Raw genomic sequence first — 16,536 nt, forward strand, 5'->3', positions numbered from 1 at the left:
TTTCTTATGAAGCAGTTAATATAACCTGTTTATTTGTTAATCAAAAACCAACACTGACATGATCTACATTTCCTAATGAATCTATTCAGGTCGCTGCATTGGCTTTGGAGATCCTCACTATGTGACCTTTGATGGAACATACTATGGTTTCCAAGGAAACTGTTCCTATATCTTGGTTAAAGAGATCCACCCAAAATACAACTTCAGCATCATCATTGATAACGTGTACTGTGGTGCAGTAGATGGTCTTTCATGTCCTAAATCATTGACCATTCACTATAAATCTTTTGAAATCTACATGAGTCAAGAGGTTTCTCCAGGAAAAGTCACAAACTTGGTAACGAAATCTTTTTATAATTCTTTTCAACAAATATCTGTTTAAATGTATGAAACGTAGATTGCCTTCATAATGGAAACATCTGTTTTCTTTTTCTCACAGATTTATGTCAATCACAAGCGCGTCTACCCAGCTTACAGTAACAATGACTTCCAAATCACAGACAACGGCATTGAAGCTTTACTGGTCATACCTGCCATCGGCGCGCAGATTATGTTCTCTGGTCTCCAGTTCAGTATTGAACTCCCATGGAGTAAATTCCATGGCAATACCGAGGGACAATGTGGTAAAAATAATTTCTAATTATTGTTCCCATAACTATATTTTGTCATCTCTGGAAGAATACAATTACAGTACTGTACGGACTACAATTAAATATTTAACCTCAAACATTTAAACAACGAAATGTAAAAAAACGAATTGTATGTATGACCATAACTGCAGGAACTACACAGTAAATAACAGAATTATCATGACCCTGTTGGCCAATCAATGACCCACTCAAATCTTTTTTTTTCACCACATGGTCAAACATGGCATTACATTATTTTGTCAGCAGTTCTGTCAAAATTAAACATAATTGGCCTCTGATAATACTCAAATATGATTTTTTTATGTCTCACAGGAACATGTGACAACAATCGCAAAGATGACTGCCGCTTGCCCAATGGAACAATTGATTCATCTTGCCCAGATATGGCCCACCATTGGAGGGTTAATGATAGCTGTCCAGCACCCCCACCACCACCCCCACCCCACACCTGTCCACCAGAAACCATCTGCAAAATCATTTCGAGCAAGTAAGAAAGTGATGAACATGATGACACATAATGTTTGAACAAATGAAGTGATTTATTTCTAATGTATTTCTACTCAATTTAAAAGAACTAAATTTGAAGTGTGCCGTTGCTGACTACGACATGTCTTCTTCCCAGGGTCTTTGAAAGGTGCCATGAAGTTCTCCCCTATATCCCATTTGTGCTGGGGTGTGAGTTTGACGTATGCAATATAAAGAATCCCTCTATTGGATGTGCTAGCCTTCAGTCTTATGCTCAGCAGTGTGCTTTGAACGGTGTTTGTATCGACTGGAGATCTGCCACAGATGGAGTGTGTGGTAAGAATGTTTATATTTTCTAATCTCACAGTTGAAATTATACCTTCACATTGGTGATATCTCATCATGTGGTTTGTTTTCTGTACCTTGTCTGAACAGACTTCGAATGCAATGCACCCTTGGTGTACGAGGCCTGTGGTCCACAAGTTGAACCTACTTGTGATCTAAGGTATATTGAACTGATATGACTAGAGCGTGTTTAAAATCTTTTCAAATACAAATATTATATCTTATTTGATATACATTTTTCCCAACAGGTATAATAACAGATTCATTAAAGATGAAACCCAATTCACTGCTTTATCGTCCATGTTGTGGGAGGGATGCTATTGTCCTGAGGGTACTACTTTGTTGGACCATGAATCTCATACGTGCCTTCCCAGCTGTGGTGAGAAAGTCATATAAAATACAAAAAACAACTGGTTTAATTTCAAAGAATTAGCAGCTTAAATGCATCACTTGTACTATATTGTTTGTACTGAGAAAAATAACAAAGCACATTTTTAACTCGTTTCTCAACTAAAATGTCCTTCTTTTTTTATCAGATATTTGTTTCATACCAAATGGAAAATGGAAACAGGTAAAGACATTTCTCCTGTATTAGAGTACTTGTGACCTTTGTCTGTGACTGTAATGTCTGTAGGCATTAATTGTGAGGCGTCAATGCACAAATAATATGTGCTTGGCAAAAATCTACATTTATTTTATGTACATGTGTTCCTGGTACACAATCCTACATGACATCAAACATCTGTCCAACATAAAAAAAATGAACCAACAGGAAAATACATTTAGGCTACATAATTAGATATTATATCAAGTGATGTGGGTATTCATTCATTGCACTTGTGTTCTAACACATGCTTCATTGTCAAATCAGGTTAATGAAAGTTGGGTCAGTGGCTGTGACCTTTGCACGTGCCAGTCAGAGCCAAACCTTTCACCAACAGTCATCTGCAAACAGTTGCCCTGTCCAATTGAACCCCCAGTCACATGTGATCAGGTTGGCCAGGTTACAGTGACTGAAACAGTGGGATGTTGTACACAAGACAAATGTGGTAAGTAACCTCTGAGAGATGCCAACACAGGCGTTGGTAGGGAGTGATTGCCAGTCACTACAAAACTTTACAAGTCAAATATCCTTCATTTTTGCAGGTACAAATAGATTCGTGGATTCAATGTTTAAGATGCAAAATCATGTTATGTTTCTCCTTAACCAGTGAAAATGTACTCTTGGATTAACCACTGAAAACAATAAGTAAAAATAACAACAAATCCCAAACAACAAACAGTGAACACCTAAACACTAAGAGCATGATTTGAACAAGCCTGTATTTTTTTCATTACAGCATGTGATGTCACCAGTTGTCCAAGCCAGAAGCACTCTTGTCCAGTTGGCTACAGTCAAGAGACTGAAATGGGAGTGTGTTGCCCTAAGCATACCTGTGGTAAGCATTAATCTAGTGCCCTAAGCACACCTGTGGTAAGCATTAATCTAGTGCCCTGAGCATACCTGTGGTATGCATTAATCTAGTGCCCTGAGCACACCTGTGGTATGCATTAATCTAGTGCACTAAACACACCTGTGGTATGCATTAATCTAGTGCAAAACAATGGTCCTACATGCTTTACTGTTCTATGGTTGACACAGAGTTAACTGCAAATCTTAATTGTGTTTTTGGTTAACTTTTCAGTTCCTAACCCTGTTTGTGTATTCAACAACACCGAATACTTGGTAAGAATGCACATGCAATCTAATTATTATGCAGTGATGGTTAACATCTAGCACCGAACTAATTGGTTGTGTCTTCATATTACTTGGTCATGTACATAGAACTGTGTGATTTTAATATTTTCTTTTGTTTTCTGTCCTGTTACAGCCAGGCAACAGTGTGCCCATGAGATACTGTGAGAATTGTGTGTGTAGTGATAAACTGGAAAACGATGGCAAGCTTCATGCGATTGGATGTGAGCCTATCAAGTGTGACACTTACTGTCCACAGGTAAGTAGCTTCCTACTTTGTCAAAAAAAGATTTGACTTTTTGACATTTTCAAAATAGTTTTGGGTAACCTCCTGACTGGTTTTGATGCGTCTTCTTTCCCTTAGGGCTTTGAGCTACAGGAAATACCTGGACAGTGCTGTGGGAAGTGCGTGCAGACCAGTTGTGTGGGCGTATATTCAGGAAACCTCACACACACTATTCCAGTGAGTTCACAACCAAAACATTGCATGTTGTGACCAACAGCTATTTCATGCAAAGCTGTGTATGTAAGGCATTGCATTGGAAGGACTCGCTGTCTTTATAGTAACACTATGCATGAATTTACCACAGGTTTCAGATCAAAACTCCTTACCGCTACTTTAATAAAACAGCATTTCACATTCAATTTCAGTTTTAGGCTTGTACTCAAGTACACCCTTTCACAGACAAAACAAAATACTGTGAGATATGGAATTTGTTGTTCTTTAACAGGTTAATGGTATCTGGACTCCACCTGGCAACAAGTGTGTGAAGTTTGAGTGTTTGAAGATCGGAACCCAGTTCATCACAATTGAGGCCAGAACAGTCTGTCCTCTCTACAACCCTCAAGATTGTATTCCTGTAAGTGGGAAAAAATGGTTGCAAGAAACTTGACTATGTTGGTGCCATACACTATTTTGAAATTCTATTTAAATGTAGGTGAAGATAATCAATCACCATCAAGATAATCTTATTATGAGATGGGAAAACTTACACACTAGTACATAATACAAAGGGTAATATGATCCTTCAATTTGCTGTTAAAAATGGCAAGTCTTATTGTCACCTCTTTCTGATCTGTAATTGTATGAGTGGTCCTATCCACAATGTAATTAGAGGGGAGAAAGCACACACTGTGCTATTTAGTTAGTATACCGTGTACTGGCAAACTCTGTGATCCTAGGGTGTTGGTGTCACCTATTTGTCTTGGATTTAGCTTTGAACTTTGAATTTTTTTTTTATCATACTTTTGTGATCTGCACAGGGAACAGAGGTCCTTGCTCCTGACGGTTGCTGCTATACATGTAGTAAGTTTTTCTCTGTATAGCAAATGTACAAATCCACTTTAACCAACATTACTATGACGTCTTTTCTTTGGCTTGTGAAAGCAATGCTAAAAGTCGTCTGCCTCTTTTTCTACAGTAAGAAAATGCAACGTGACAAAGGAATCCACATACCTGCAGCATAACGGCTGCACATCCTCTAAGAAGGTTGACATGTCCACTTGTCAAGGTCTTTGTCAGACGTCCTCCTGGTAAGTAGCAGAGCAGCAGAACAAAGCAGCACTTGCCAACGTTTTTGTAACTTTCTTTAACATAAATCTACGTCCAGGACCTATAACACAACACTTTCCCTTTGCTAACTTTCAGGTTCTCTTCGAAGACAAGAATGATTGAGCGCTCCTGTTCCTGTTGCCAGGAGATTAACAGTAGCAAGAAGGAAGTCGAGATGGTCTGCCCTGATGGGTCAAAGTTCAATTATTCATATGACTACATTGAACTATGTGGCTGTCTTCAGTCAAAATGCACCACAGTGGAAAAAGCAGTGATTAAAAAGCTTAGAAGAAGGCGTTAATGAGACAGTGCTAGATCTCACTTCTTATTACAAATCACTTTTTCTATTTTTGTCTCAATTGGACTGCTAAAAGAATCTGTAGTTTTAGCATTTTTTTTGGAAGAAGTAGGCGACTGCTTTTGTATCTTCCAAAATGTAATTTAAATAAACCTTAGCATGTATGCATGATCATGTCTTGTCATTATTATTTATCAGAAGTGTTGCTATATTTGATAATTTTGCATGTAACGATGATAATAAATATATAAGTAGTTACTTGCAATGCACTGAAAAAAATCTCCCATTTCTTCACATTATTCAAATCATATTCGTCTCCTTGCTCTTCTGGTTGACATGTGCCACCTTTGTGATAACGTAATGCAACCACCACAGTCACACACCTGGCCTAAGTGGAAAGTCAATTTGTATCTATTTTTTAACCCCTTAATGAGTTCAAGAGCATTCTATTGCAATATGGCAAACGTGTGTTGATTTGCATAAATAAGGGAATGTATACAAGAAAATTGCTACTAGACTTAAAATGCCCATATCATCAGTTAGGGCAAGCATTGAGAAGTTTAAGACATTCTAAACTGTCCTGAAGCAGCCTGAAGAGGTTACAAGGCTATTGTGTCAGTGTGGAGGATGGTCAGAGAAGTCAACAAAAGATCTCTGTGTCAGAATTTTTCAGTTTCAGAGTTTGGTAGCAAAGAAATGTCTTGTAGTAATGGGCTCATATGGAATTCATATATTTTCTTTATTTGTAGAGTAAAAACAACATTTGATAATCAGTGAGGGGGATTTTCATCAGCCTTTTTTAGGGGTGCCAATAATTCTGGAGGGGACTGTAATTATTACCCCTGACGTAACTCATACCTGCACTGCATCCTCGTCAATACAATATGACAATTTTAATAAAATAGTGACACCGAGTGGCGGTAAAATGGAACAGCAGTTCACTTATCCTCAGACGTAGTTTCACCAGCTAGAGGAAGATTTTGTACCACACTTGTACCCATTCTCCTTAGAATTTTCCCGTACACAAATGTGGGATAAAACTAATATAAACGATGTAATTTCAACATGATTGTCTTTCATTAATTTGTCTCCAATGCTCTAATCATAGACATAATCACATCACATGAAATACTTCACAGTGACAATCAGTTGTGAATTCCACCACAAAGGCTATTGAGATTCCAGGTGGTGAATATTTAGTTTTTAATCATTTGTGTTGTCATCCTACGCTGTAATGCACACAGAAAGAGCTGGATGATTGAGCAATCGTAAGGTTAGATATTGGAGGAAGTGTCACAACCTCTGCTGCACACTCCTCTGTTCCTGTTCCTGCTCTTGCTCCATATGCTACTCCAGTCCGTTCATCCTCTCCTGTGTTTTAGTATTTCCCTCACTTCTTAGTTTTCCCTCCAGGGTTGGTTCTCACCTGTAGCCAATGTGTTAATTGAATTTAGTTCTCACCTGTAGCCAATGTGATAATTGAGTTTAGTTCTCACCTGTAGCCTATGTGTTCATTAAGTTTAGTTCTCACCTGTAGCCAATGTATTCACTGAGCTCCTATGTAAGCCTTGGGCTTTTTCCTTTGTCTTTGTGTGTAATTGTTTGTGATCAGCAAGATGTGCTGTTCTCCAGTCCTGTGATCTCTGCCTTGTTTGCCCATCGTGGCACTTTGATTTATCTCAGTAAAACACGCCTTGAGCGTTTGCATCCTATTTCTTTGTTTCAAGTCTCCAGTTTGTGACAGGAAGGAATGTTGGCTCCAGAGGTAGTACACTGTACACAGTGATTGTCATATCAAATATGGTTGCCTATGACGGAGGAGAAATATCACTTGTTAGTTATAGTATTACGTCCTTAAAGGTGTGGTGAGCTCAACAGGCAATCAAATACACCCCTCTCTTCTGTCAAGCAACGTTGTTGATTGACTGGAATAGTGTGTGGCCCGGTCCGAGCTTTCTTTAACTTCGTATTATTGTCTTGTGGTAGAACCATATGCTTTAAAAATGTGACTAGACAGGTCTGGTTTGTCACCAGAAATAAAGTAAGCCTAGAGAGCTCATCATATTTAGTATTGTGCCGCTTACTCTATGATGTGCCTACTGGGTGCTCCAGTAATACACTGGTTTAGCAGGTATCAAGCCCAGGGCCACAATGCTGTGAGGGGCCAACATTTGTGGTTGAAGAAACAATAAGAAAGGAAATGCTTCATCATAATAATATTCTAGCCTGTTTAATATGTGTGTGGTGTAGTCTTCTGTATCTTAAGCTATGTTGGATCAGTGTGATCTGTGCTTGGTACAGGATTACAGGGTTTATATGGGGAAAGTTGAAGTAGTGGTTCTGTCAAGGTTGTAAGTCAAAGCCAAACCAACAGCAGTGAAGGGTTCAAATACTGTAGCACCATCTGTGAGCAAGTGTAGTTACAGCTACCTTACATGAGCCTAATAAGAAGCCAACCAATATTAGCTCCTTCAGTCCGTGGATGACCGGAGCGGCCCAATGTTTTGGGATGTGGGCTGAGCACTGGAGGCGGCTGGCAGAAAGATACAGGAGATACTGGTTCAGAACAAAAATATTGTACTGTCGGTGGGTTCTTCTTGTGTTGCTTGGCTGCAAGCCTTTTAATTTGAAAAGCATACAGGCAGGAAACTACAGAGCTCTACAAACTACAGACCTTTACAACGAGGTACAACTTGTAAGGATTGTTGCTCATTCCACGAATGCACAGAGTTAACCGTGTGGGTAGCGGCCAAAAAAAATGTGCCAAAATCCCCTGCAATATTCTTTTGTTTATTTTGGTTTTAACAATTGTCTTCAGTCTTTGTGCAATCTGTACATGTATGGAATATATATTAAACATCCCCACACATTTCCAGAGCTGGCAATAACTACATGCAAATGAATTTATAAATTAGTTGTAGAGGTAGAGGTTTCCTAAACTAACATCAGCTAATGCATCAGCTGATATGAACACAACATTCCGGAGGTTATTTATGCATGTTAAAGCAGCTATAAGTGACATTATTTTTGGAATACTCAAGCCATCTAGCTTCAAATTTTGGTAAGTAGATCAAATATAATCACGGTGGCTCAGGTGCTTGCACTGCCGCCTCACAGCAAGAAGGTTATGGGTTTGATTCCCACATGGGGCGCTGTTGGCTCTGGGGGGCAGGTCCTCCCCAGAGTGCACAGTGCTCAGGTGGGCTATCTCCCGGGCCTTTTCGCTAGGGGCGACAGTGGTACAGGAGGTAGAGAAGTCGTTTAGTAATCAGAAGGTTGCTAGTTCGATTCCCTGTCGAAGCGTCCTTGAGCAAGACACTGAACCCCTAATTGCTCCTGATGTGCAGTATACATTGTAAGTCGCACATATGTAAGTCGCTTTGGATAAAAGCGTCTGCTAAATGACTAAATGTAAATGTAAATGTTCTGTGTGGAGTTTGCATGTTCTCCCCGTGTTCACAAGGGGTTTCCTCCACTAAGGACCCCAACAGTAAAAACATGCAAAATAACAGAACACATGTCCATCCCTGACCAAAGATGGACAGTTCACTTCAATTGGTCCCCGGGCGCTACAAGCTGCCCACTGCTCCTGGGGGGTCCTTGAGGAAGGACGGTCCAGGATGGGAAAAAGCAGAAAATAAATTCACCGCGGCCTCAGGCCTAACTGCGTGTGTGTGTGTGTGTGTGTGTGTCCTGTGTCGCCTCCATATATGCACGTGTGTGTTCCAGTGTGTCGTGTGTGCCATTAAAAACCTGACAAAGGTCTTAATTATAATTATAAAATAAATAACATGTTAGCTGAAGAATGCTTACTGTTGCTCAACAATGCTTTCAGGAAAGAGTGTATAGGTTTTCTTGCATACGTATCTGTCACATATGAATGAAATACAGTATGGCTGTGCTGTATCTTAAACGATCAAGTCCAATATCTTCCCTGAGGCTGTTATGTGTGCTCTGAACAAAGGACCACATTGATTGCTGTATGTTGCCATAACTCATGCAGAATCACTTATCCTTTCTGATTACAGCAATTTCACCTGGCTCAGGTACAGAACTTCTGTGTGTTTTTGCTCTATTAAAGATGTTAGCGAATGTCTCCCTGTCAAAGCACCCAGATAGCATAACCAGTAAGTCTCTGATTCGTGTACAAGTCAGATCTTAGTTATCTAAAACCAGCGCATAACCACTTTTACATTTAAGGCTGGAAAATTGTCATTGTTGGACTTAAACAACATAAGAGCGACCTCTTGACTGCCAAAGTTGCTTGGATACACTATAAGTGAACTTACAGTAGATAGGGGTAAAAAAAATGCAAATTCGGTTTTGGCAGATGGCACCGTTAATTTTATGTTAATTTCATTAAGGCCTGATATTGAAATTTTACTGTTAGGAATGGGCTTTTAAAAAAAAAAAAGAACAATGGTTGATGAGCTTGGTCATTATAAGTTGGTCTCCATTATAGCAACTCTGTTTTGTAGCGGTAGGGTGTGTGTAACAGAGTTGAAAATGAAGTGTATTGTTTTATATGCTAACTGTTTTATCTACTAACGGATGGCGGTTGCGCCACTAAAAAAGAGAATAAGAAAACTGAAAAGACTGGCCCCATGGTACACTGATCAGACTCGTGCACTTAAACAGACCACACGAAAACTAGAAAACTTGAAACTTGAAGTATTCCACCTGGCATGGAAAGATAGTCTTCTAAGCTATAAACGAGTACTTTCTGAGGCGAAATCGGCCTACTATTTCTCATTGATTGACAATAATAAAAACAACCCAAGGTTCCTATTTAACACCATTTCTAGGCTAACAAAAAACCACAATACAATTGAACATTCTGTTCCCATAATCTTTAGCAGTAATGATTTCATGACCTTTTTCAATAACAAAATTCTAACAATGAGAACAAATTCATAGTCTCCTCCCCCTCTATGACCCTACACCCCTTCCAAAATGTGTTGTGGCTATGGCAACACCCCCTCAACCTGGTGCTCTCCTTGAATCCTTCACACCCACTGACCTCCCTGAACTAAACTCCCTGATCCTCTCATCTAAATCATCGACGTGCCTACTAGACCCTATCCCCACAAAACTACTTAAACATGCACTACCCTTATTAAATGAGACATTACTTATTGTAATGAATAATTCACTAATTTCAGGATACGTCCCACAATCATTCAAAATAGCAGTGATCAAACCATCTCTCAAAAAACCTAACCTTGCCCATTCAGTGTTATGGAACTATTGTCACAAAAGAATACAGAGAGTCAGACAACAGGAAAAAACTTAATTCTACGCCATTCTCAGTGGGCATGGGCAAGGGCACACAAGATATTGGGGATATCACAATATAAACAAAGCTATTCCTCAATATGGAATAATCCCTCAGTCTGTATTGGGAAAAAGGTATTCTTATGGCAAACATGGTTGGTGAAAGGCATACGGGCAGTTCATGATCTGTACAGAGAACAATCATTTATGTCATTTGAAGACCTTAAAAAACATTTTGACTTAACAGATAGAGGGGACTTTTGGAGGTATTTACAGTTAAGAAGCAGTGTAGGAGCTGTGTTACAAACTATCTGTACTGATATGCAACAAATGAAGGACAAACAGAATGGGCTCGAGTCTAGGGGGTTTTAATAAACAAAAAGGCGACAATAGAACAGAGAATTTCATTAACAAAGATAGGACGACGAGGAAGGCCAAATAGCGTGGCGGCACGCAGTCGAAGGAGAGAGCTTCTGGTCGGCGATCCCGGCCTTAAAACATATCGGGCTCCGCCCACGGCTGACAGGCAACACCTGCACACAATTAAAGTATAGGCAAAGTAACAGACACAGAAATAAGGTCAAACAGCGACCCCTAAGGCAGGAGAACGTAACAAGCTGTTTTTGGATTGAGAAGGAAAGAGGAAAAAGAAAATGTGATACAGGAGTTCCTTAATTCTCCACATTTTCGCCAATTTCGCCCGAAATAGCAACCGCTCAAAAAACATATGCAACTAAATATTTTACCCTATTACATAAACCAAACAAATCTAAACACATGTAATACCCCCCTAATGAACTAAACTGGACTAAAATCTAAATAATATACTAAATAATATTCCCTTACACCTAGCCAGGCAGCCTCTCTCCCTCTCCTCTCATATCACATTGCTAATGCTTATAATAATACTGCTAAAATGGCCATATTGCCTACTGTAAATCTACTACCCAAAGGTATCTCCTTATCTGTTTCTGAAATAAATGTCTACTAACAAAAATGTTCTCTCTCCCTTGTAGCATGTTCCAATTGCTGATGGAAGTGGAAACATTGCTCCTCACCCCCACTACTCCTCAACTACGCATATGGACAGCCAAACTCTACCCACTCACTCTGTTCTTTTTCTTTCTCTCCTAATCCAGACTATCTTCGCTATGGGACGCTGCTGTAGTCTCTCCACCCGGTCTACCCATAGAAACCCTCGGCCAATTGCACCCACCGCCACCGCACTGCCGTACACTTACTCTACCTCATACCCTATGCTAGCATTTATGTACAATATATATTATTGCCATCGACATCTTTCTCTGTTCCTACTCCCCTTAGCCCTGTAACAGTAACCCTATGAGCACAGTGTATACCCACTAAACTGGTCTTGTCTGTATTATATATTTACCACCGGATGTCTGTATATATATTATGTACTTCTACCAAATGCAGGCTATGTACAACACCTGTTGTTTCCCTTCCCCTTCTGCCACACAACCCTGCCCCATCCCCCCTTCCTAATAGCCCGTGTTGCCATTGTGCTTGCACCAAGGGGGTTCAGGCTCTGGGCTCTGTAAAGCACCTAGAGACAATTGTATTGTTATGGCGCTATATAAATAAAAATAGAATTGAATTGAATTTTACCTGGGGAATCTCTAGTCTACTGCTTCACTGGTTCACTGGTTCACTTTTTACAGGACGCTTTACCTATAAGATGTCCCAATTCCCATCTCGAAATTGTGGGTTTGTTGTTAGTGGTAGGAGATTTAGCGGTATTGGAGATTTAGATTCTTTCTATCAAACAATCACACACCCCAGAGTTCACTCCCCCCAACAGTCCCAAAGTCTCCCAGTCAAACCACACAGTGCAAACTCAATAAACGAAAGTTCGTCCGGTGCAGAGAGAGTTTGAACGGCTTAGAGTGTGTTGTAAGGCCACTCCACACAGCCTAAGAAGCGCAATCTCACCACTTACCTTGATTAGAGCAACGGGTCTGCAGCTCGGGGTATTCCAATGCCTTTGGGAAGTTATCCGACGTTCAGGTAGACAAAATCCAGAGCCGAAGAGGCAGGGTATAATCCACAAGATGGGTTATTCTAATCACAACGCATTTACTCTCGACTACACACAGGTAGACGGAAGACAGGCCGGCCTCGTACAACGCCCCCGCCTTCACATTTAAAGTCAGCACAATAAAAGTAACCCAGTAACGTTCCCAGTAACTCACATTCATCATAGTCAGCTAACTGCAAATTTAGATACGTGACGTCTTCACTCCATGAGAAAATACATAGATAACAATACCATACATAACATTCTTATTTGAAAAAGCCATGTACAAAAAGGTGATTTTAGGCAACCTTTACACCCCCCCTCCCCCAATCCTGGTGGTGGTTGCCGACGTACGAGGTGAGCATGGTCTTCAGGGTTCTGTTCACCCGTTCTGTTTGGTTGGTGGTAAGCTGTAGTGAGTTTCTGAGTCACGCCTTCACATTTAAAGTCAGTGCAGCAAAAGTAACATGTTCCCAGTAACTCACGTTCATCATAGTCAGCTGACTGCAAATTTAGATACATGACGTCTTCACTCCAGGAGAAAATACATACATAACAATACCATACATAACATTCTCATTTGAAAAAGCCATGTACAAAAAGGTGATTTTAGGCAACCTTTACAAGTTTTTTTTTATTTTTTTAAATGATTTATTTTTGGGCTTTTATGCCTTTAATCAGATAGGACAGTAGAGAGAGACAGGAGGTGAGCTGGAGAGAGATCAGGAAATGACCGTGAGTCGGACTTGAATCGGGTCTCCATGGGCATTCCGACCCATGTATGGTACAGGGATGCTGCTGCTTGCGCCACAGCTCCCCCCAACCTTTACACGTTTAAGGTTTAAAAAATGATTTATGATGTGCATCAACATTAAAAACTTCAGTCATGGAGGATTAGGTCATACAAAATCCTTTCCTTCTTTATGTAGCGCCCCTTTGCTGTTCCGGGCAATTACTAGGGGTAGCTAACCTGAGTTATTTTAACTCAATACATTATCTCTAACTTATAAATGTATGCCTGATTTGTCTTTACTGTTTGCGTGTTGATTATTATGTAACAAAGATATTATCAATGCTAGATAGGGGTGTAAATCTCTCATGACAAAGACGATCCGATTCGTATCTCGATACATGGGCACGATACGATACAAGAAAAGATGCATGTTGATAAAAACGATTCAGTACGATTCGATACGATACGATACGATACGATGCGATGCGATGCAGTTCAATAATTGAAAACACTGAGTTGTGAGGAAACAATGGACCTCATTCTCGAACATTTTCTTAAGTGTCTTAGTAAATATCTTCTTACCAACCTCCGAAAAGATCTCCGCTGGATTTATGAACGCCTGGAAATGTGTTCTTAATTGAAAGCGCTTTCTCATGCACCTGAACTTGCATACAGAAACGCCCTGCCAGCTCCTTATAAGAGCATGCTATTGCAACATGTGCACACTCCACAGGCAACGCGAAAGCAACTTCAGAGACTGATCAAAATCATTTCAAAGCAAGCACCAGTAAACCCAGACCTAATTTCACCAGGGAAGAGATGGAGGTAGCCTACTGTTGCAGAATGTAGATGTGTCCATTCTATTCCACTATGTCTATATCCACGCGATTGAGTTTAGTGCTTAATTATTTATTCACTGCCATTTGCAGTGTTCATATTGTGCTTATTTATTTATTCACTGCCATTTGCAGTGTTCATATTGTAACAAATCACAGAAGTGCGGAATATTTGTTATGGCTTTTTATTAAACACTAAAAACAACACAATGTCGAAATGGCACGGGCTTTATGCCCTGGTACAAGTTATCACGAACAGACTGTGCTACCGTCACACACCTGTATAAACTCCGTCCCAACACAGAACAACGACATGCAATTAGAACAGTAAGGAACATTGTTAGGGAACATCGTTGAGCACTAGTGCATCACATAGAGAAAAGTATGCGCCCGCCGCACAGCATTATGGGGCGACTATGCCGGCACGTTACAATAAAGTGCTTTTATTTATGTTAGGACATCATGATGGCTCGGTCTCGGAATCATGACTATAAATGTTAAACATAATTGTTAATGATACAAATATTCTCCTATTTATTATTATTATTATTATTATAATTATTTAAATCTGAGGATGTCTGTAGAAACACGCAATCAACAACGATTTATCGTCCTTGGCTAAAGTAGCTAGCATAGCATAGGCCATTGAAATGGATAGGGTAGCTAGCATAGCATTGGCCATTGAAATCATAGACATAGTATACATGTCTATGATTGAAATGACTAGCGTAGCTAGTTGTAATCTGTCATTCTCTGGTCTTGGCGTTATTTGTGAGAATACAGCCTGATTGGTTTATGCTATGCGGGCTTTGGCCAATGACAGGCTGTCATTGTTCTGACTGAGATCAAATGCAACAGGTCAGTGAGTGTTTTGTGTTTTGCGTAGCAAAAAAACTGAGAGACAAACGCTTGTGAACCGATTCATAACTTTTAAATCGGGCAAAGACCGGTTCATGTCATTTTAATACCGATACGGGACTTCACGCATCGATGTAGTCGTATCTTACACGCTAAAAACGGATATCGATACGTATCGGTTAATCTTTACACCCCTAATGCTAGACAATCACTCACCTGTTCACACCAGAGTTTTATATTGGCACTAAATACCTAAATATATATAATATGGGACTAATACAAATAATCATTCACCAGATAGCACCGATAATGTTAACTATTTACTTAGAAAAATGTATATACATATGTACACAAGTATCAATTAACACAATGACGGTCTTTGACAGTTCCACAACCAAATGTTACTGGAGTCGTATGTTGCAAGCCTGAGTCGTCGCTCGGGTTCGTAGTAGCCAAAAACTCAACAGCTATTTTGTGCCAGTCGCGTTGAGGAAAATAAAATACTTAGCTTGCAACAATGGCCGCCGCCTCCGTGAGCGTGCCGAGTGGATGTAGAGGAAGATGTTGTCCTTGGTAGCTCACCCAAGATGTCGACCAGAGTTGTCTACTGCCTGGACTCCTCTGTCTCTTTCTCGTTGGGGTTTGCTGGGCTGTAGGGACGCTGTGTTGTGAAGGTTGCCGAATAAGCTACCCTTGTCCAACGTCCGTTAATGCAAGACTAGCTGTAGCCAAGTTAGCCTTCAGAGCTAATCGGTTGCTAGGTCCTCCTAATAGTTCTCTGAACTATTATTCAACCCCGACTAAATAACTGTCACTGTCCTATAAGGTTAACTATTAGTTAGTCTAACACACAATGACAATGATCTGCTTAATGGAGTGTAGTTCTCACATTAAATGTAATCAGTGTTAGTCTAGTGTTACAGAGCAAATCTCCAATACATCTTCTCTCGTTCGTTGACTCCTCGTTCTCTCCCGTTTCCTCTACGTTCCCCTCACCTTACCCTTCACCCCTGACCTACAACTCCGATCTCATTGGTTTATCATATGAACTCTTACATTTCAATTTCTTATCATATAGTAATCAAATTAAAATACCTATAAAACATTTACAGCATCAGGAACTTAGTAGAAAAGAAAAAAATATATATTTCACATGGGTATATAACAATACATGACCTTAACCAGGAAACATATGCAATAACAACTGTATTAATAGTTTTTAATCTTTTAAATCCTATTTATTCTATTTATTAACTTATTCTATTTATAACCCTATTCTATTTATACTACTAATGAACTTTAATCATCTAGCCCAGGGGTTTTCAACTGGTTTTGTCCCAGGGACCACCATTCTGACCAGAAAGTAATCCGCTGCCCACTGATGTGCCAGTGATTCCCAAAACATTTTACAGTCCCGTACCCTTCTTTTTCATGTTTGTAACCGCCGCCGCCACGCCCCCTCCCCCCGCACACATATTCTGCCTATAACACTTGTCAGTGTAATTTCTTCGCTGAATATGGGTCTACATCAGTATTTTGGGCAATGCGACTTGGCTATTCAGACATAAATATGTCGACGGGCCCAGGTATATTTATATATAATAAAAAAAAGTCAATGGTGAACTGATCAAGATAGGGGTCTCATGTCGCAGACCCCCTGCAATGCCGTCCCGGACCACCAGGGGGCCACGGACCCCTGGTTGAAAACCCTAGCCTATACTACTTTTCCAAAGGGCTACATTTTTTTCTCTC

General features: G+C 40.0%; 1 protein-coding gene across 1 annotated transcript; it reads left to right on the forward strand.

Moving 5' to 3' along the window:
• The first annotated feature begins 301 nt into the window (after nt 1-301).
• Nucleotides 302-5,199, forward strand: LOC116220835 (intestinal mucin-like protein). Its single transcript, XM_031569735.1, has 15 exons — nt 302-623; nt 963-1,137; nt 1,273-1,451; nt 1,551-1,620; nt 1,709-1,839; nt 1,997-2,031; nt 2,332-2,509; nt 2,801-2,899; nt 3,146-3,186; nt 3,332-3,454; nt 3,560-3,658; nt 3,927-4,055; nt 4,459-4,501; nt 4,617-4,728; nt 4,844-5,199. The coding sequence occupies exons 1-15, from the start codon at nt 410-412 to the stop codon at nt 5,046-5,048; spliced, it is 1,833 nt and encodes a 610-aa protein (XP_031425595.1). The 5' UTR covers nt 302-409; the 3' UTR covers nt 5,049-5,199.
• Nucleotides 5,200-16,536: the final 11,337 nt, after the last annotated feature.

Source organism: Clupea harengus, chromosome 6, assembly GCF_900700415.2.
Source record: "Clupea harengus chromosome 6, Ch_v2.0.2, whole genome shotgun sequence".
Taxonomy (NCBI): domain Eukaryota; kingdom Metazoa; phylum Chordata; class Actinopteri; order Clupeiformes; family Clupeidae; genus Clupea; species Clupea harengus.